Consider the following 22,769-nt stretch of genomic DNA (forward strand, 5'->3'; position numbering starts at 1 on the left):
ATTAATAAGCATAGTAAAATCTCTTCTTCCCCACACCATACAATACATCTTACTTTTATTAAGTATCAAATTGTCTCCAACATAAATTACATCCAAATTACATAAGTTTCAAGAAAGCCAGATATATCTGACTAGAGACAAATATGGTACATAAAATATCTTTATAATTTTAACCTGTAACATACAAAGCAAACCTACATCAGTACCAAGTGAAGCATTAAAAAGGTAACAAATATATAACTTTTTAGAAATGCTTTCAGAACGCTAAAGTTAATGACAAAGATTTTATAGTGCAGCACTCTTGAGTTTTTGGCTCTTAGACCATTTCTCTGTTTCTGCGGATAGCACAGCAGAGAACCATACTGAATATCATGCCGAAAATCTGTAAAGAAAGCAAATACGTTAGAGACTGGGGGAACCAACACACATTCTTCTATTATCATGCGAACAAGCATAGTTCCTGGCCCAAGTGCTACATTAACACTATTCTGCAGTTTGTATTCCTGCCCCTCAATCTTCACCCTCAACACTTCAAAATGATCAGCTATAAATCACTACCATATCTTCTAAGAAATCTTTGATCTTTCCAATATATTTGCACCCATGGCATACTTTCCTCCAGAAGTCAGACAAGCACGAATTTTCTTACTAGCACTGTCATTTTAGTTCTTTAGCAAAACCAAGGATGCCTAAGAGAGAAGTAAGATTAAAGAAGTGGTCTGGCAACATGACCAATCCATCTTCACTCTGTGTATACACACAGCACTGACAGAACCTTGCCAGTGCTAAAGCTACAAGAAGGCAGATCCTAATCCAAAGCAGAAGCAGGGAGGTCCAAGACACCCCACCCTCTGCTCTGCCTCAGGGCCTCAACACCACACACCCAAATCCTGCCAGTACTTGTCATTAATGGAATAAGCTTGTGAGCTGCCATGCCAAGCTCTATTGAACAGACTTCTGCTTTAAATATCTTTTGGCCATACAGCTACCCTCTAAATAATATGACAACTCACCATTATTACAGCAATGCCAAGGCCAACTGCTCCAATCACATTCAGTTTCGAATTGAAGACATTTTCAATGGCAGCAGGGCATGACTGAAAAGAAACACTGTTCATTAGTGTTGCATACATACAGAAAGCTTTGTTTCTGCTTGCTTGTTTGAGCTCAAGTCTGCTGATTCTACATCTTTGACCAAGTCTGCTTGCACTACAGGTGAAGCCTCATCTGTTGATAGCTGCTTTGCACTGGCCTTCGTTTTCATATATTTAAAGAGCCAGGGATCTTCCAGCACAAAAGCTGAAGTTTATATCTACTCTTCAAGCATCTAATCTCTTAACTATGGCTTTAGGATTCCTTTCAATACATCAGGTGGATTAGGACCAACAGCAGTTGATTCAGACTTAACTTGTTACTAATGGCTGTAGGCATTTAAGACGCTGTATTTTCAACTCTCCTCAAAACAGTTTTGAAGCCACTCTTGATATTTCCTATTGTAATTTTGCAGACACCTTGTGAACACACGGGGCATGGGAATAGCAGGATTCCTTTAGCTGCATGCACACATGTTACGCTATAGGTAGATTCATAGAGGTGCCAGTTTGAATCTCCCAGAAAAATGAATTATTAAATTCATAATACCATTGCAGCCAAATAAAAACTTCAGTACAGTTCTTTCCCCAAAGACACAGGGCAGCCAAGAAAAAGAGGAAATTTTACAGACGTATAAAACTTTTAAGAGCCTAGTAGGTGGTCAAAGTCTCATCCTAACTCCTGTCCTACTTATTCCAGCAGCAGACCACAGTGAGCTGCTAAAAAAACCTCTAACTGTTCTTATCCAGTCCAGAAAGACTGAATCAAGGATTAAGGGGATATACTGGCAAGAATCAGTTAAATCAGAATATCAATACAGTACTACTACTTAGAGGCACACAGATGAGGCACACTGTTATATCTCTAATTTTGCAGCTGTGTACTGTTGTTTTTTCCCCCTACAGTTGGAACTAGGCCATAAACACATCACAAGTTCAAGTCAGATGAAGCTAAAACACACTTAGTAAAGTAAAAGCAAACAATAGAACCTACATACTGCCCTCAGCTACTCCCATAGTTTGACTCATACCAGATTACACAGACAAGACTAAGAATACAGTCTAGGTACAGACTGAAATGTCTCACGGTCAGATATTTGAAGGCACAAAATCATCTGTAGTGAAAGGAAGTGCACTAGTAATGTAAAAAAAAAAAAATCAAGTAATTAGCTGAATTTCTGCATCATAACAACATTCTCTATTGGAAGACTCATACACACTGTCCTGAAGCATAAAAAAAGCACAAGGCAGTTCTAAGAAAAACAGGAAAAGCAGTAATTAAGAAATACACAAGCTACCTCTACTGTATCTGTGGCACACCAGCACCTACGCAGCATTATTTCACAAGAATCCAATTCTGAGAACTGGCTTCACAGCAACATACTCATCTAAACAGGCCACCAGAACAATACACCACTCTCCTTTTCCTTGCTAAACCTTCAGACTTGCTTCCACCCCATGCTGTACTTCTCCCTAAATAACAGTGCCCATACAGCACTAGGAAGGTGCTCTGGAGACAGGGGCAACAGGGAGAAGAGAGCTCCATAGGTTTATTTTAGATCAAGTTTTGGCCTTACACTGTCTATCAGCCAGTGATTGCAGTGACACCCAGACTGCGTTTCCTGTGCATGTCCAGATTTCCTGCTGACTCTGCTTGTTCTTCCCACAGTAACAGTATGTTGATTTTCCACAAACTGATTATGCAGATAGGTTGCTAAGTAAGTGTGACTTGGGAATTTCCCATGGACTGGAAGGGTTTATTCAGAAATGTGTTTTTCATTCTACTTAGGGGCAGAGTTGTGAGTGAATTAAATCATGCTTTACCACTGCAGAAAGTGACTCCATCACCGACTTCTTTGGACAGGTGTCCATGAACTGCTGCTCAAGAACTCCTGTAAGACCACAGCAGTCTAGCTACAAGAGAAAACAGGAAGAGAACAAGGTTAAATAAGCCTTATTTTTACTCTATATTTCACACAAAGAAATTGATTACGTTAGGTTTTATTATGGACTATATGCAAATTTGCTTAGAATTTGCTTGTGACAGCTTGACTCTTCACAGACAAATGTAAACTCCTCACAGACATGCAGATATGCATACTGTGGCATCTCTATAACAGCACCAGAGTTTCCCAACTTGCTTCTGAGTTTTAGGAAAACAAGAACAAGTTCTATGCATTTCAGAGGCTCAAAGGGACAAAAAGCATACTGGAATTCACTAACATTATACAAAAACATCATCTGTTACTAATACTCCCTTGGTTTCTTCTAGTTAGTAAGGTACTGCCATCATACAGGGAACTGGATGACAGACCAGCATGAACAAGCTGCATTACTCTAGTTTAATTATAACCATGTACTTACAGCTAACTGAAATGCTTTCAGGGTCTCTCTGGCACCTGATTGATATCTCTTTGCATAGGTTTCCCGGTAGAAGTCCTTTAACTCTTCAGTAACCTACAAGACAAAGTTGTTGCGTATTATTGTCTTACCTTAATATTAATTATGGAAAACTTGTTTCTGAATAAGTCAGTCATTAGAAGTTCTACATCCTACAATCCCTATCCTTTCCAAATGTAGAAACAGAAGGTAGGAACAGGGTGGGCAGCATTTCTCACCCAGATGAGCCTCACTGGTACACTCACCTTAGAAGCCACATCTAAGCAGATAAGATTCAGAGTTTCCCTTCCAAAGCTTTGATCTAAGTGGAGTGAGAACCAAGTCTTTGCCCATTGGTTAAACAAAAACATTCCCTATTCCTTTCTGTACCCCAAAAGTTTATGTTATGCAGTACAAGCAGAAAAGCAACCCTTATCAAGCACCTTATTTTGAAATAAGACTCAAACCTTAACTTTGTGGGAGGACAGCCCATTTCAGTCACATAAAAGGTATAGGAACATCCAGCCCATAGGTGACCTAGTTCATAACCAGAAACCGAGAAGCTTCACTGATGGCCTGCTTTACCTCACAGCTCAACCCAGTACTGCCTGGAGGGTCTCTCTAGCATGCAACCCCATTCTGGCTTCTCCACTACAGTGCCATTTTTAAGTATTAGAGTAATTTCTTGCATTCTTTTGCTAGAACACATCTTCCTCTCCCTCAAGTTCCCTGGGTAATCAAGATTTGACTTGTACTAGTAGTTTTCAGTAGACCCCTAACTTTCCATGGGCACAGTCATAGAATGGTTTGGGTTGGAAGGCATCTTCAGAGATCATCAAGTCCAATGCTTCTTCCATGGACAGGGACATTTTTCACTGGAACAAGTTGCCCAAAGCTCTGTCCAACCTGGCCTTGAATACCTCCAAGGATGGGGGCACCCACAACTTCTCTGCACAACCTGTTCCAGCAACTCATAATTTCACCATCTTTTAAGAGCAACCTACCTTTTCTCTATTTGTAAATCCCCAGACCGCAGCAGCGATTTCAAGGGCAAAAATCACAAAAAGGAATACGAAGAACTAGAAAAGAAAGACATAATTAAGACCACAGCAGCACATATGTACCCTGCAAGTTTGTCCAGTTCCCAGGATTCAACCTTGTAAAAACCAAATCAACTAGTTTTCAGTTGGAAGTTTGAAACACTTAAGATTAGGAAAGAGGACAAACTGCACTTGCTCAGCACTTCTTCCTAGTACTGTCAGAAAGCCTGGCAGTGTTTTCCAAGCTGAAATTCTCCTTTTTGATCACGTTAATTAAAACTAATCTGTTCACTCAGACACATCACAACAGTTGACACTAATTCTTTTGTCATTTGTCAACCCTATTGCTTCAGTCATTAGTTAATATCTGGCTTGCCACCAACTCCTAAAATGCTAACGGATAATTTTGTTGTTCATAAAACAGCAACAGAAAGTGTCATCTTTTTGACTACCACTACCATTTCAAGACACTTTAAAAAGATGTTCAGAATTACAACAGAAGAACTAGAGGTATAATTTCACAAGAAATACATGAAATTAATTTCTTCCATATCATAGAAGGGGAATTGCTTTCACCAGCTATCATAGTAGTCTTTTATTAACTAAGTCTTCTGGTTATTTGGATGAGTAGTTCCACAAGTGTACAGATGTACATGAACCCAGTAAGTTCCACCAGCCCATCAAGACTGAAAACAATGAGGTTGCTCTCCAATAACCAGATCACAGAGCAATTGTGAGCTAGAAGAGCTCATCCTGAGATTATGCACAGTACAGGCTTGTTCTTTCAAGGACCGAATACCACAGTTCTGATCTCAGAGCAAAGACTGGACTGCCTTCAGAGTTCAGGACAAACTGTTTAATGAGTAGCATTACTCTTAGGAACACTTTAGTTCCCTATTCATGCATACTCCCAGTCTTGATATGTCAATGTCTGACTACATCACTCTCTCGAAGTCATCTCATTCAAATACAAGGAAATTTGGATTTAGGGCCAGAAATGGAAACTACTTAACATTTTAGCATTATGTAGGTGACTGAGTTGAAATGTTGTGGAGCCAAACCAATCAGCATCTGCTGCCCTTTAACCACACGGTAATATTTTCCTGCCTTCTGTGCTGCACTCCTAAATATTTAAATACTATTCTGAACACTTACCAGACCAAGCATACATTGAGATTCCTGCAATGCACCACAGCATCCCAAGAATCCAACCAGCATCATAAGCGCACCAGCTCCAATAAGGATGTAAACTCCTAAGGAAGAGAAAACCAGAGACATTTACACAGGCTAGTTGAGTGGTGAGATATAAAATTAGTTGCACTACAAATACCACTTTTAGCTTTTGCCAAGGTTTAAGTATTTTTCTGTTGAGGTGTTCTAAGCAAGGAAAGTTGAGCTTAGTTTAAAACAAACATCTCAAAACTCATGGGGAAATGTACTAATAGAAAGTTCACTTTATAACAATTGAAGTGTATGAGTACTGCAATTTCACAAGTTTTAGAAAATGGGCAAGACAGCCATCTAAGTAAAACTAAGACATTTTAAATCTGGCTCAGAGCCCGAGTTAACAGCTTATCTTCAGATAGCATGTTGCAGCTAGAGACAGCTGGAACTAGCGATTTATCCACATCTGAGAACTCTTAAAGCATACTAGTTCTAGGAGTATGGGTATTAAAAGGCATCATAGTCACCTGTCATAAGGTTTTTCAATAAGGTGTTTGTACCTTGTTTCTTCATCAGGAAACACTGAATTATTCCACCAGTCATGGTGGTACCGGTCTACACTTCAGCTGCCTAACTTGACAGCCTCTCTAACTACAACAAACTTGGCATTTCCTGCTTTCATGAGCAGATACGGTTTGAAGAAGTATCAAGTAGCTAAGACTGCAGACCATCTGCCCAGAATTTAGATAGCAGGCATGATGAAGCATAGAGGGCAAACGTTTCTAGCCTAGAAGACTCCATCTATGACCAATCATCTAAGCTTGGGAACTGCCATTTTAAGCATTATAGCTCCTAGCTGGTGAGAATAGCAAGATGTAGTGAGCGAAAGCCTCCCAAATGACAGCAAAAAATTTTAGAGTAGTAAAACATATGAAAGAATGAGCACAAAGCATGTAGAATTAGTATGACATTTCTATCAATACAGATACTGTCCTGGCCTTCAGAGACTATCAATACTAAGTGTGTAAGTGTTCGCAAGTGATGTTTTTAGATGCGAACCGATGAGCTATCAAAATAAACATTTACTTGATTAAGCATATCTTAAGTAATTAAGCATGACATTTATCAGCAGGAAATTAGAACATCAATTTTTACCTCACTTTAATCTTTTTCCATTTTGAAAAAGTCCATCACAATCTCTTATTTCAGTTTATTATCAGTAGTATAGAAAGATTTTGGGGTAACCTGACTTGGTACTAGGTTCAAACAGATTCTTTCAGTTTCCTATAAGAAACTGTAGTCAGCAAATAATCCCAGAAAAATGTTATCACAGTAATTTGTATTAAACTTTAATCATCAGTTTAACCTACAGAGATTTCAAGTAGGTTTCACTGCTTTGCTGCATGCAGCCAGTAACTTAAGTATCATAAAACTTTAATGTTTTAGGAGGTTTAAGAGTACCCAAAATAAGACTTGTTAAATATTCAGCTCAATAGCTAAGTTTAGATTTCTCTTCCCTTTCCAAGGTCCACTTAAAAGGGGTTGGAAATCTGTCTGGCAGCTGCAGGAACCCAGTTTGCTACGATGCCAGCATATCTAGGATAACATAAAAGCTTTCTCACAGAAACTGCATCTTTGCCCATGGCCTCTTCACGATGTTGCACATGCATTTGAATATTCCAACTACAGTCTCAAACAAGCCTAACACGCCATTGCTAACAGTAGTGCCCGTAGGCACAGGTGACCCTGACACTACATCTGCAACACAAGCTGCACCTACCAGCATGCCTTACATGGTCTTTACTAACCCTTCAGACAGCAGTTTGGGCGTTGTGCCAGACAGTAGCTCAGCACAGTAGCCAAATTTCTTGCCAAGAGAAAGAGCAACCAGGCTGTGGATGGCTAACAAGTAATGCCATACAGCACACAGAAAATCCAGCTGCTACAGAGTTGTGAAATGTAAAAGGATTGTCCAAATCAAAGATAACAACACACAGGTAAGAAAGGTATGCATCTGAATTTGCTTTGTTCCCAATTGTTAAAGGTCTTCAAACAGCTACTTGGTTTCAAAAAGGGTTCTCACCAACAGGTGACAGCAAACAAAGTATGTGTTCCTCTGCCCAAGCCTAAAAGTGACTGTAGAGATCAAAATCTTAGTTAGGATAAAATCCGATTTAGTTAGGAACACTAACATTAGAATAACAAACTGTAGATATGCACATTTTCCTCCTAATTGATAATTCTGTAAAACAGACTATCAAGGAACAACTTCCACCTGGCCTAACTGAAACCACACTAATCTAGGTTGCCCATGATAGTTACTCATGTAGACCAAGTTATTTGTCCATCCTTTCCATTAGGTTCAGTATAAATTAGCATACACAGGGTGTAAGAGTTAGAAGGAGCATACATACTATTGTCAAAGAGATGAGGCAACAGAGTTGTGGTTTTGGATAGCTTAGGTTGGTCACTTCAGAGGAAAAAGAAATAGTTATTGATGTAATCTCTGACTAATCATTTAGTTTAGAGTGAAACTTTGCTGACTTACATCATGAGAAGCATCAGCAAGAGACATCTACCAAGAATTCCTAGGATTACAAAATGTTTACCAACAGCACCCAAAGAACTATAGTGTTTAAGCTGGGAAAAAGATGAAGTGATATACAATGCTCAGAGAGTCAAGAGACCTCTAGCATGGCACTGCAGTTGTTTGCACAGAAGCTCAGGAGCTGGCCCCCACACCAGTGAGTGGAAGCTGCTCTCAGCACCATCAAGGATGTTTAGAGCTGTTTGGTTTTTCAACTTTGAGGAAGATGAAGGTTCCTAAGCAGTATGGAAAGCAGGGCATAGAAGTGTGATTTATCACCCCAACCCATCTCCTAGCTCACCTGTGTAAAATGTATTGTTGTTGGATTCCAGTTCAAAGACTCCTTTGGTCTGCGAATCAAACCGAAGCCATAGTCCAATTGCAAGAACTGCTGTCCCTGCAAGCTGTAAGAACAAGCAAGCCTTGTTAAGTGATACCAATTAGTACATCCACCCTTGCATTAGTAACAACATCAGAAGTAAAGACAGGATACAGCTCTGTTATTTCAAGAGGTGGTGACAGAACCAGCATCAAAGGATGAGGATACTAAAAACAAGAACAAACTTAGTTCCTGACATGAGGCATCTCACTGATAGATGCATTTATATATTAAACTACAATGCCACACAAGAACAATGTAATTCTTGGTCTTTACTGGAAATACCCAAGGTTTACCAAAGAGCCAAGACTCAGAATTTCCACTGACCCTCCCACCCATTGTTTTATTCTGGATTACTGCAATAACATTTCGTGGCTTAGTGATCTTAAATCTTCAAATTGAAGGACAACTGTATCACACAAAAAAGCATCTTGTAAGATCAGTTAAATGTTTAAGCATATTAAACAGATTAGTAAGAGTTCAGTGCATCAAAGTTAAGTTTAGAAAGAGTGCTCTTTCTTGCAAAACAAGATAAAACCAATCCAAGAAGTTACCACACTGACAGGAAGAGGAAAATACAGGCTGCTGAAATAGCAACATTGCTGTGTGCTGATCTGGAACAATGCAATCAAATTTTTGATAACCTTTAGTTTTATTTTACTGTCATCTCCGCCTGTGCCCCTTCAGTTTCCTGTTAACATTGGTGCCTGTGTTTGCAGCAAGTCATTATGTAAATCAGCTTCTGGATGAAGGCACTGGAGAAACATTGCAAGAAAGAGTGGCACCAAGGCTAACATTAACAGTTTGCTCTGAACAGACTTAATTCTTCCTCACTTTAAAAAAAAGTAGTCATCTTGTATAAAAAAAAGAAAGAAGCCATGGAAAAACAAAGTTGAAGAATGCACTTCTCAGGTCTTCCACGTCTACTTTGAAGATCATTCAACTATCAAAAAATGCTCTACAGAAGTGAGATGAGGACAGAAATACCACACATTGTAACAGACAAATTTAAACTTAGCAGTGAGCAATAAGCTTAGAAAGTCTGAAGCTTTGGTTAAGAGAAGTATGCATGCAAATTAAAAACCAAAGCTTTATCTCTGGTAAGAAGTCTTTGTCCAAGGGAACAACATTCTTGATTCACCTCCAAGCAACTGGAAATGTCAGTTTTCAGTGAGAACATGAGAGGCATTCCCACAGAAAACACTCATGGATACAACTCCTTCGACACCAAGCCACACCAACTTCCCCAGCCCAACACTCTTCCCATGGGAAACCCAAGAACCCATACTCCCTGTTATGGGAGTGTTTGTATTCCAAGGCAGGCACAGCTTTGCTGCCCATGGTTGTCTTCTCTAGCCTCCTCTGCTTGCTCTTCCAGAACAGTGAAAGCTTTGAAGTTTCACACAGAACAAAGGGGACAGAGCAAAGAAAGGTTTTAAGGGACACTATATCCCTTGTTAGCTTCTCATCTGAAAGCATCCAAACTGAAGTGCAGGTATCAGTGAAAAGCAAGGGGCCAGCCATATCAGAAAAACAAGCATTTCTTGTATGGGAGGTATCTAACTCTCAAGCCTGCCTCAAAACCCTGCAGTTCCTCTAACAGGGAAATAGATGAAGTGATATGTAATGCTTAAAGAGCCAAACCCAAATGGAGGTTTCCAGACCTATGCAAAAGGCACTGTGTTGGTGTCATGGGCGCGTAGGCACAGGCTTACTCACAAAGCACACAGCAAGAACAAAGCTTGCATGTACCTGCTGCTTTCTTTGTTAGGGTTATGCTGACAAAATAATTAAGTTATGCTGAAGAACTTTAGTAGAATACAGAATGTCACAGCATTATTTCCATTCACAGCAGAACCTCAGAGGGACACAGAGGTACAAAATGGAGACTGGCAGAGAAGGGTTACTGCTCTGTGCTCACCACTACATCTCACTTGAAAAAAAAGTCTTTGCAATCTCATCTAACTTCAGTTCAAAAGCCAGGAGGGCTTAGCAATGGAAAAAATTCAAGCACCTCTTCTAGCCTACAGTTAAGTCACAGTATTATTTAATAATATTCCGCCAGAGACTCGCTTTCCTGGGTCATCAGTCTTTAGCTTCTCTTCTAATGCTGCATATATGGATGCATATAAAATACAGCCTCTGCTTGTTTTGCTAGGAACTCATGAATTACTAACTCAAGAGCCTGAGCACATCCAACTCTCTGCACCTATGTTTGTGGTTTGACAAGCCTCAACATTCAAGCAGAACACTCAGTGGCAGCACTGCAAACTGAGAAGACACAGCAAAATACTGCAAAACTAAAACTCAGAGCTGATCCCCACACATCTAAGGCCATAGTATTCTAATTGAAGAAACTCACCCATAGTACAGCCAAGCAGAGAATTGTGCAAGCCCAAGCAAAGCAGAAGGCTCAGTTAATGATCTCTTCATAAAAACTGGTTGGTTAACACTAGGGAGAGCTGACATAGCTAATACAGCTCCTTTCAAAAAATCCAAACTTAACCCTTCTTCCCACAATCCAGAGTTAAGTGGGATGATTCCTCCTTGGGAAAGCAGTCATTCTGTGAAAAAGTTGTGGTCACGAGGAGGCAAGAGACTTATTACAGGATCATAGAACAATGATATTTAATGCCAGTGAACTGCTCCACATCATTAATAAAGGTAGTATTAAATAAAGTGTTAATTCTCTCCACTGAGGACTAGAAAAAAAAAGTACAACTCCTTCTTGCAAGAAAAAGTGACTTTGTCTCTGTTTAAGGAAAGCAGACTTGTTCTCTCAAGTTTGTGCTCTTCCTACCCACAATGACTACTGAACTAAACAAGGCAGTTTTAAAGCAGAAGGCAAGAAAATAATTTGAAGATTCAAGTTTCTATAAAAACAAGCCAAGGTCAGCAACGCCAGCCTTGCAGGAAGAAGCAAGCACAGCCCCATAAGCATCCGCTGCACTTGGCAGAGTCTCAGAACATACTGGCACACTAGAAGCTGGTACACAGCCACCTCAGCTCACTGATGCTATGCCAGTTGGTTTTGGTAGCCATGTTTTTCCTCCCCAGAAACGGGTGCAAGCCTCTCCCCCAAGCTGTGAGGAAACAGATCCCCTGAAGAGCTGGTTGTTCAGTTTTCAATGTTTCCCCAATCTAACAGACAGACCTGTTTTGTCATAAGAGTTGAGTAATACAGGATATTTCTAAGCAGATCTACCCTGTGCTGAAGAAATTTAACAGAAAAAGAATAAAAGATCTGTTTTTCCTGAAGCCAGTCCCTAGTCCCTATAAAACTAAGTAAAAAAAGCAGGTTTGCTGCTTATGAAACATGCTAGTAGTATGTTTCTGTAGTAACAAGTATTAGAAATGGAATTGGGGAGAGTTGTTTTGCCAATCTGACCAAAACCTGCAGTCAAAGGGGTACTGTGCACTCACTGTATTGGAAAAGTTTGCGGCTGCAATTTTCCCGTAACAGCATGTCCTGGCATAAGTACGACACCAATGCCCCTGCTCAAGCCGAAGATGCTTCTTTCTTGTGCTTCTCCTAACCATTACTTACATCTTAGAGCATCTTACAGCTGCCAGCTCATTTCTGCCTGACTCATGTCTATCACATAGCTGCAACAGACTTACCCCAAGCAAGATAAACGTACTTGGTTATTCCTTCTCTAGGCCTAGGGAGGTTTCTTGAGGTTAATTTGTTTTTCCCTCACATACAAACATACCCCCATTGCCTCAAAGGCCCTGCTGCTGCACGCATCTTTTTGCCTGTTGCAACAGGTAAAGAATGCTTTTTTGGAGTCTGTCTCCCTCTTACAGTCCTGCACTTTCCCTACTAAGCTTCCTGTGCAGGACTTCTCTCCTCCCACCAATCCAACTCTTACTGACAAGCACCCTCTCCAAAGTCAGCCCTTCCCACTGCTGTGGTCTCCCCCTTGCATGGTTTGGCCGCTGAGCACATATACGGGTGTGCCACAATACTTACCTTTGAGGTTGCTTTCTTTTAGCCTTCCACGTGACTAGACAAGTGACAAAGGATCTGTACCACTGCAGATGACTGTCACTACCTACTTGAGACAAGAAACTACCTATCCCAGAAGCAGAAACCATCCAAAGCACTGCCTTCCTCCTGGCACTGTACTTGGAGCATAAACTTGGAGCATTCAGCCCTGAGGCATGCTATTGAGCAATTTTCATTGCTACTTTTTGCTAACACACCTGAGGCTTCACAGATATGGTCTCTTAGCAGAAGGCTTGCAAAGAGCCATTAATGATACTGGTGCAAAAAAAAAACCACATTAAAAGCTTGAGCTTTTCAAACTAGAAATTCCATTATTTGTTAACATATCCCATGATATAGGAGTGTATGACATTACTTTGGGAACCTGGAAAGTTTACTTTACATTTAACCACTATTTTGCAAAGACCATTTCTTTTCAGACCCTTATGACCTTGTCACCTTGATCCCTCTTGAGAAAAGGCAAATCTTGGCCAAGAACCCCACTCGGTGCAGACACCTTACTGCATCTCACATTTCTGTGCACAGAACCACCTCTCAAGGGGCTCAAGGTCCAAGCCATTACCAAGTCCTTATAGCTGGCTGATAAAGCTTGGGGAGGTGAACACTCCTATGCACCCACCAAGTTACTACTAGCCCTTCCTCCACTTCCACAGCATCGCAGCAGGGATAGAGAAGAAGTGAGACACTGCTAGAACTCCCAATACATGGATCAGAGCCTAGAAAAAAGCCTTTGTACAGGAAGCTATAACTTTTGCTTCACATGCAACTTCTATTAAGTTCATGGCATTACCTCTAGCAGAAGGTAAGTCAATGTGGAAATAAAGTAGAGTTGGTCAACCCCACCTCCCTGCACATACTTTCAGTGTTGTCAGCTCAGCATAGCATCTATAAGAATATTTTTTTTCTTGAAGTAAGGTGGCATCAGGCTCTACGTGACTGTTCCTTATGTAGGGTTTACTCAGACTCTGCCAAGAGTACACTGAAAACATCACTACCTTCTCGCCTCACAAACAGGTAAAAACTTTTAGCTGAAAACCTGACTTGTATCTTCCTCTGTATACAAGAAAATTTCCCCCCCTCACTGTGCAAGACAGCATATAAAGCCAAAAACCAAGAACATTGCAAAGCATGCAGGCAAAGAAAGTGAGAGTATTATAAGCAGTAATGAACTGTCTGTTTGTCCTGTTTCCTGATGGTATTCTATAAATAAAACTCCATAAACAGCAAGTAGAGATGAGGCTCAACATCACTCTAAACCCTTAATTACAGGACTAGCACTATCCACAACGGCACAAGTTTTCAAACTTCTGAAAAAACCCAGTTTTCCAAACAGATGCACAATGAGTGTTAGCAGTTATATAAGAAACTACAGCTACTTCCAAGCTCCTTTGAAAAAAGATTGGAAAGCAAGTATTTTCTTTCTGCTTAAGCTAGTTTCAAGAATGTTGTGGGCTAAGTCAATGTCACAGCATTTATTGCAATAAAATGGTGCTCCAGTACAGTAGGAGCAGCATTACAGAATTCCTGAACCACTGCCAAGACCAGTGCCCATTTCATACAAGTTCCTATTCAGAAGCCAGCTTACTATATTTGAAATTTAAATTACAAATAGGAGGTAGGACTGCTAGAACTCCAAGTAACTTCAAGATATTTGTACGGCTAGGCTGCTAGAACTCTAAGTAACTTCACATCAGTTTCCTCAAGGCAACACCTTCCAATTCCACTCCTGACTTCCAGAACTTATCAGTTAGAAAACATTGAGCTGAACCTAAGCAGCATTTTGGTTCTTATACTGCAGTCAGCAGTTAAATCAGCCAGTTGCACAGAACAAAAGCAACAAGCTTCTGTTCCTTTGTTTGAATGTGCGTATATAGATACAAACACATGCATCTTTCCCTGCCCATCCAGCAAGCCCTCTTCTCCACTTGAACACAGAAGAGCCTCTGTAGGAGTCAGAGCCCCAAATTGCTGGAGGCTGTTTCTGGTGCAGCATGAGCAAATGAGATTATAGCTCAAAACAGTCACAGGTATCTTCAAATTACAGAAAAGAGCCCTCCAGGCCTAATATCACTCATTTTACTTAAGCAAGCACTCCCATAGACAAATACATTTGTTTATACAAAACAAAACACTCTGAAGGGCGCAGACAAGACAGTTACCTTACAGTGTAAAGGAGCAAGAAAATAATTGCTCAAAGACTAGATGCAAACTTGGACTGTATGCTACAGGACTACTTCAGTTTATAAATATTAGCAACAGATGCCTTTGTTTTCCACAAAATTCACAAGGGAAAACCTAGCACTTAAGTTTAATGATGCAAGCCCTTGCTTTTGTGCAGCAGAAGAAAGCCAGTGGGACAACATGCAGGCATATGCATCTTATTTATGGCTATGCCAGGTGCATGCCCAACACAAACCAAGCTGCTTAGAGCAGCCAACTGTTATTAGGAAAAGACTTTGTCACCAGGGTAAACAAACCTGAGTAAACACAGCAACTTAAGGGAGCTCAGCTAGAGGGAGTCACTATTACACAACTCAAGCAAGGACATGCTTGCACTAATATTCTTCGAAACCAGCTTTGGTAAGACCACTTGAGTGTAAGGCACACATGTTTTCACTGACCTCTTGCCAATCTCACATTGGCTTGGTAGAAAAGTCTTTACATTACTTCATCAGCCTCAACCCTTCTCTCACCAACCTCAAATCAAACACCAGACTGGCAAAGACCTAAACTTGTACAGCTTTCATTATGGACCACACCAAAGATGACAGAACCAGTGCCAGTAACCCTGAAGCAGAAGAGCTGTAGGCAAAACCAGGTGGGAGTACATTAGTTCTACCAAAGCAGCACAACAGCAGCCAGGAACCTGCTGTCTACAGGGATACTTGACATGACAGCAAGGTGCAACCACTCCTCAAAGGGGACTGGATTACCCAACCAATCTACTGAAGCACAACAGTAAAAACTATTACCTACGAGTTAAGACATGCAATGCTTAAACTAGACTTCAGAGGTACGACAACCATTTCTAGCAACCATTCTTGAGTCCCAACACCCAACAATTCAGGACACACGCATGTTTTAACAAAAGCTCTGGAGTCCCAGAACCTTTGGAGGACATCACACTAATGAGATATACACCCAGCCTGGCCTTACGAGCTGGAGAAAAGCCATTAGACCAGTTACCTCATAAATCTAGCACAGCACACTACAAGAGGGGCTCCTCAGGAAGCTTTGCAGAACAGTGAAGACAGTAGCATTTCCCAGGATTAATCTTCCAATTTACATGTTGAGCACTTACAGGTTGTGTAGATACACAGACAATACCTTTGGAGAAGAAAGTCAACCAAGGGACACCAAACACCGCATTCATTAGGTACCCCTTGAACTGCATACTCTACAATACCTGCTTGGGTGGAAGCACCACCACTGTGCACATGGCCAGAATCTCTTCCAAAACTTCCTCTTCTCTGACTTAATATCCTTCAGTTCTTGCTTACTGACTCTTTCAATACAGCCAAGCCCTACCCACTACCTGGCCAACTGTGATCCTACAGACCTTGAGCATGTTTCTCCCATCTGCTTCCAGGCTGAAGAAACCCAATTTGCTCAACAGTTCCCAATAGCATAAACCCTCATCTTCCTTTCCCAAACATTATCAAGTTCCACTACCTTCCTCTCAAAGTAGGCAGGAGATCAGAGCAGCCCACAGCACTGCAATACACCAGCACAGCACAGCCTTACGCAGTGGCACCATCTTTTCGCTTCTCTAGGTCCTTTACTTTTGAAACAGTTTTTCATCTGCTGCTGCTGAGCACTCAACCAGTGCTTCCACAGACCCTTTTCTCCCAAGATTTCATCCCTCTGGGAGCAGATACTTCTGAGCCAGCTAGTGCGTAACTCCACACTGCTTCCTGCTCCTGCCTCCCACACATTACTTGATGCCTACCTTTGTCAAGTGTCATTCTGCTTTGTCACATAGCCTGCTATGTCAGCACATACACAGCTTCATTTGTCTGAAAGATGGAAGCTGCGCAAGCACCAAAGTGTTACCTCATATGCTTTTCTAGATTAGGTGGGCCTCTATCAACTGACCACCACACAGTTTGTTTCTGCATACCAGCTCTGCTTTTTCTCACCACTGCAGGAAAGCTCCACCTCAACTCAGCCCTGCCTCTGCTCAGTCAGCAATCCCATCCCTGACAGAATCTTACTCCAGGACTGCTTAGTTTCCTCAAGAGATTTTCAGGAGACGCTGAACAAGTGAACTAATAAATACTAACCAGTACTCTCTCTCCAAGATTCAGGCTTCCAAAGGCTTCGAAGTTAACAACTCCATGAATTCTTACTTCTCCTTAACAGCAACCATTCTCTCTTTCGCAAAGTCACATCTCCATGCATACACCAAGTTGTTTTCAAACTATCTTCTCTGCTTATTCCAGAGGCACCGCACATACCACTCTCCACACAACCCAGAATAACAAAACAAAAAAACCCAGTCTCAAATTCACTGCATTCCAACCCTCTGCCACCAAGGTAGGTGTTGAGCAGTAGGTTTTACCTAATCCACAATGCATCTGTGGTTCTGAATTAACTGCCATGTGACCCTGGCAAGTTGCTAATCAACATTTGCTGTTGTTTTACCACATTTTCATCAGGAGGTCAATTCAAGCCTTGTAAGGGTTTCACAGTCAAAGACAGGCTATAGAGGAGAACTTCCACAAGGTGTTCCCCAAGCACACCCAGTAAGAGAAAGATGCACAGAACACCACTCTTAACATACTTCTACACTTAAGCAGATTACGGTCTGTAAAGAATTCCTAGGAAGCTCCCTGCTCCTAACATGTCTGAAGAGAGATATGTCGAGTGGGTTTTTGCAAGTTATGCCTAAAACTTTCTTCTGGTGAGCCTTATTATATTTTAGTTTTTAACCCATCAGCATTTATGAACCTTTATCTCCTTTCTTTGAACACAGCTTCAAGTTTGAGAGTTTCCCAATTTCTATTTTAATAGCTTCCTATACCCACCTGTTTTGCTCTTTCTGCTTCAAGTCTGACAGAGGAAACATCTAACACGCAACCTACAAATGCCTGCAGGTTTACTGCAGAACATTTAAATACCTCACCTGTCTTTGAGGCAACTTCAAAAAAAGAGGGTACTGTGTAAACTTGATCACAGCTTCGGAGGACCTTTTAGATTTAGCGCAATTCCTGGAGCAAGAGAAGCCAACTACAACATTGTCACCATTTCCAAGTAGTCCTTGAGCAATAGGATACCACCCCCTGGACTACTCCAAAACAAGAAGAGACTTGTTCCTCCTCTTGGGGGGATCCCAAAGCCAAGAGCCAGTCACTGATTGTGCCTTCAACTTTAAGATCAGAATTGCACTCAGGCACACTTGCACAATTTATTTCCATTACTTAATGGACTTTCACATCTCCAATGCTGTAAGAAACACTAAAGCCTTCTTTATTAGGGTTGTTCCTGTCCTCTAGTGCTGCGTGCCCCAAGACACTTCCTATTTACACTGTTCATTGAGGTTTAATAGCCTAAAATAGCCCAAGAAATTGCTAGCTTTATTCTTCCACAAAAGACATGAAGTTCACCGACACCACAGTTGAAATTCCCCTTTGACTGTTTCGGCTCACTATATGTGTCTGTGCCCCAAGAGTCAAGGGCTACTCTAGCCCATCTACAAGCACTTATTCCTGGCTAATGCCATCTGCTTGCATTTACTGCTTCTTGGTGCTTCCAGCCACCTGTTAGGACACCCAAGAGGAAGAAGCATTCATCTCCCTTTAACTCTTCTTTCCCCAAGATCCTAGGCAGGTTTCAGTGAGCTCAGACATCCCCTGGGAAGTCCACTCGAAGAGCTACATCTTTACTGCTCCTCTAGCAGGCACTCTTATTTTGCACAGCAGCATCAGCCTACACCTGCACAGTCCCCCATCCTTCCTTCTCCTCCCCTCCACCCTGTTAATAGGTCAAGCCTGCATTCATGCTTACTGGGCCCTCAAAGGTGCAGGTAAAGCTTCTGAGCTTTATTATCATGAAACCTTCGAGCAACAGATGCTTCCTCAGCTAAATGAGGAGACACTCCCTACTCTCAGCCTGGAGCCCTAGAGCAAAATGGTGACCCCCAGTGTGAGGCAATGCCTTTGCCACAACAAGCATTCTTACACTACAAAATAGTTCACAGCTTTGAGAAAAAAAAAAGTCACTTTCTCTGGGTTCAACAAGGATTTAGCACCTCCCTGACCCAGAGGTTTCAGCCAGCACATTAAGCTTTTTCTCAGCAGCTATAACCCTTCAAACACAAATCCCTTCCTCACCTTCCTGGCAAGTCTCAGCTGGCAATGTGCTTTTCTGTGCCCTTGTGAAATTCCTCTGTACCAGTTCCTTCAATTGCAGCCCAGTTCCTTTTTCTGACTTTGCTGAAGCCCATTGTTAAGTCAAGAGATCACAAGTACAATACTTCATCCGCTAACACACATCTTCCAGTCATCCCATATTGTAACTGACTCCAAAAAACAATTTCTTTACAGAGCCACAACTTAATTTCTCCACAGAAGGTGAAACAGAGTCATACATGCCTTTATCCACTGTAGCCGATAGCCAAGAGAAAATGTATTTTCTTTTAGCCTCACACTTCATACCTCTATGTTAGGCACATGGGCAGTTGAACTGCATTCCCTGTGTACTTTTCCATAAGGCAGACGATGCTAAATTCAGATGTCCACACCCTGAGTGCTTGAGAAGCAGCCATAACCTCTGTTAAGTCACACTTTCTGACACCGCCCGGCAAACGAGAGATAGTCATGCCAGAAACCACACCGAAGATAGGATTCCCACTTGTGGTGGCTTGTTCCTACAGATTAAACTATTTCAGTATTTTTCTTTACCAGATGCTGCACAGAAGACATGAGGTAGTAGCCAAGGCTCCCACCAAGATGAGTTCACATACAGGATGCTGATGATCATGACCACAAGCAGTAGCTTGTGAGAATCAAGTTGACCATCCCCATCACAGTTTTCACACGAAAAAAGCTACTGAAAAGCACAGCCTGCAATGAGTTTTGGGGTTAACTTTGTACATACTGCTGGAGGGGGGAGGAAACCACCTCCACACCTCAAACCCTCCCCACACAGTGACCCAAGTTGGAAGGGACCCACAAGGACTACCAGTCCAACTCCTGTCCCTGTATGGGACAAACCTAACATTCACACCATGTGTCTGAGGGCGTTGTCCAAATGCTTCTGGAACACTGACAAGCTTGGCGCCATGACTGATTTCCTGGGGAGCAGTTCCAGTGCTCCACCACCCTCCGAGTGAAGAATGTTTTCCAAATATCCAACCTAAACCTCCCCCAGCACATCTTCCTGCCATTCCCTTGGGTCCTTTCATTGGTCACCAGAGAGGAGACCACACTTCTCCGCTTATGAGGATGCAGTAAACTGCAATGAGGTCCCCCCTCAGTCTCCTCTAGGCTGCACAGACCAAGTGACTTGAGACACTCTTCAGACATCCCCTCTAGATGCTTCACCAGCTTCATGGCCCTCCTCTGGACACTCTCCAGTAGCTTGATATCCTTTTTACACTGCAGCACCCAAAATGCACACAGTACTTGAGGTAGGGCTGCACCAGTGCTGCGTAAGAGCAGGACAATCACAGACTGACCCAGGTAAGAAGGGACCCAACATGGATCATCAGACGAACTCCTACCCTTTGTCCTGCAAAGGAGAACCCCAAAGTTCACACCATGTGTCTGAGCACAATGCTTCTTGAACGTTGTTAGGCTTGGCACCATGACTGCTTCCCTGCGGAGCTGTTCCAGTGCTCCACCACCCTCCGAGTAAGGATCCTTTTCCTAAAATCCAACCTAAACTTCCGCTGGCACATCTTCCTGCCATTCCCTCAGGTCCCGTCATTGGTCACCAGAGAGAAAAGACCACGCTCACAGCGGGATGCAATGAAAACGAGGCAGACGACACAGCACGTGAGTCCCTCGGGCACCTCCTACTGAGGGAGCCCGCTCGGCTCCGCGCAGGTGAGCGGGGGCAGCTCCCCCTCTCCCCGCTGGGGCGGTTCCCGGTTTTCCCCGGGAGCGGCGGGGAAACCCCGCAGCTAGGAGGAGGGCGGTGCCGCAGGGCTGAGCGCACCCAAAGTACCGGCGAATAAACTGCTCTCAAAGGGTCGTTTGGGAGTTTTAGAAAGCAAGCAGCCTCTGTCAGGGCTGGGCAACGCGAGGAGCAATCACCATCAATCGCATGCAGCGAGACCAGAGCTGGGGCAGAACAGATTTCTCACGTATATGCCTAAGTATAATTTCCCCCAGAAGTCTTACGCATATCCTATTACTCTCCGAGGTCTAATTTTAATATTATGAACTTCACAGCAGTCAAAACTCTTGCTAATTTGCAGCTGGCGCCAGGTCTACCCGACTTCGCACTTGAGATACGAAAAGGCTATAAACACAGGAGATTCCAGAAGCAGACACTTCTGCTCAGCACACATCACGCTGAACACAAGGCATTATCACCTTCAAAGAATGAACCGTGTCTAGGAAAAAACACTGCTTGAAGGAAAACATGCTATCAGAGGAGCATTCGGTCTAACTTTCAAAAAACCAATACAATTACTTGGGTGAAATTTTACTTCAGCTTAAATAAAAAATATTCCACTTTCTGTAATGATACCAAAAAATGCCAACAAATAAACTCTTAAGGCTCACTATGGAAAGCAAGCACCTTTTACCAGGCCTGGACAACACAAGGAGCGATATCCATCAATTGGGTGCAGCCAGACAAGAGCTGGGACAGAACAGATTTCCTACTTACGTGCAGATGTATAAACTCCCCCAGAAATCTTAGGCATATGCTGTTACTTTCCAAGGACTGATATTAACGTTATAAAACTTCACAACTGTCAAAACTCGTAGTGATTTGGAGCTAGCTCTGCTTGACCTTGCATTTGAGAGACTCCAAACAGAGGGGATTACAGAAGACACCTGTTCAGCAGAGACCACACTGAACACAAGATGTTATCATCTCCAAAGAGATCATAGCAGGATAGTGATAGTGGGGTGTCCCTACCCATAACAGGGGGGTTGGAACTAGATGATCTTTAAAGTCCCTTCCAACCCAAACGATTCTATGAGTGAACAGTGTCTGGAAAAACACCATTTTAAGGACAACATGCTATCAGAGAGACATTCTGTCTAACTTCCAAAGAACACAATTACTTAGTTGAAACTTTACTTTAGCTTGAATAAAAACATTCCACTTTTTGCGCCTTTTTTTAGCTACTTCTTGGACCACTCTCCCTCCTGGGGAAGTAGGGCGGGGGGGGGGGGGGGGGGGGGGGGGGAGGGGAGGTGGGGGAAAGGAGAGGGGGTGTAAGGAAAGCGGCAAAAAACCCGAAGCCTAGCAACCAAAAAGCAGGCAAACTAACCCCCACCCCCTTCCCTCGGCTCCTTCCCGAGCAGCGACCGAGGGGACAAAGTCCCTCACCCAGAAGATGAAGTTGAAGCCAAAGAGCAGGTACTTGATGCACTTGGTGCCTCCTTTAACGGGCATGGCGGCAGCGGCGGGGACTCTCGGAGCCGAGACTCCCTCTGCCCGGCACGACTCCTTAAATCGCGCTCTGCCCGTGCCTCCCCCGCGCTGCCCGTGCCCCGCCCGCCCAACGGGCGACCCCGCCCCCGCCCCGCGCCCTCCTCGGGCGGAGCCCCCGGACCCGCCCTAAGCCTGGGGGGTGCAGGGGAGACACGGGGTGGGGGATAGGGGAGATTCGGAGGGAGGAGCCCGGGCTAGAAGCCGAGGGGATGGGGAGTAGGGAATAACCGGGGGTAGGGGGCGAAAGGGGGAACCGAGAGGGTAACCCCGGGGGTGGGGGGGAATAGGGAGGACTCGGGGTGGAGCCCGAGGTGGGGGGTTCGGAGGGTTGAGCCCGAGGAGGGGAGCCCGGGGGAGGGGGGCGCAGGGGGAAGCCCGGAGGGGGCGGGGGGGGGAAGGTAGGAGGAACCCTTGGGGGAGCCCGAGGAGGGGCAGGTCGGAGGGAGCTAGCCCGGGGGGAGAAGGGTAGGCGGGATCCAGGGGGGGAAGCCGAGGGTAAGGGGTG

General features: G+C 43.1%; 1 protein-coding gene across 1 annotated transcript; it reads right to left on the reverse strand.

Annotated features, from left to right (window-relative positions):
- Positions 1-38: 38 nt before the first annotated feature.
- On the reverse strand, positions 39-22,320 carry CD9 (CD9 molecule). Its single transcript, XM_009569240.2, has 8 exons — positions 22,160-22,320; positions 8,563-8,665; positions 5,666-5,763; positions 4,475-4,549; positions 3,456-3,548; positions 2,916-3,005; positions 1,014-1,097; positions 39-382 (listed from the first exon to the last, which is right to left on the reverse strand). The coding sequence occupies exons 1-8, from the start codon at positions 22,223-22,225 to the stop codon at positions 317-319; spliced, it is 675 nt and encodes a 224-aa protein (XP_009567535.1). The 5' UTR covers positions 22,226-22,320; the 3' UTR covers positions 39-316.
- Between the last annotated feature and the right edge of the window lie 449 nt (positions 22,321-22,769).

The sequence above is a fragment of the Cuculus canorus genome, chromosome 1 (assembly GCF_017976375.1).
Source record: "Cuculus canorus isolate bCucCan1 chromosome 1, bCucCan1.pri, whole genome shotgun sequence".
Lineage (NCBI taxonomy): Eukaryota > Metazoa > Chordata > Aves > Cuculiformes > Cuculidae > Cuculus > Cuculus canorus.

Excerpts from the sequence above, each read along its gene's own strand:
- CD9 (XM_009569240.2), bottom strand. The coding sequence starts at position 22,225 with ATGCCCGTTAAAGGAGGCACCAAGTGCATCAAGTACCTGCTCTTTGGC. Across the intron at positions 3,549-4,474 it reads GATTTACAAATAGAGAAAAG|GTTACTGAAGAGTTAAAGGA; the intron begins GTAGGTTGCTCT and ends TTTGTCTTGTAG. Across the intron at positions 1,098-2,915 it reads TGGAGTCACTTTCTGCAGTG|TCATGCCCTGCTGCCATTGA; the intron begins GTAAAGCATGAT and ends GTTTCTTTTCAG.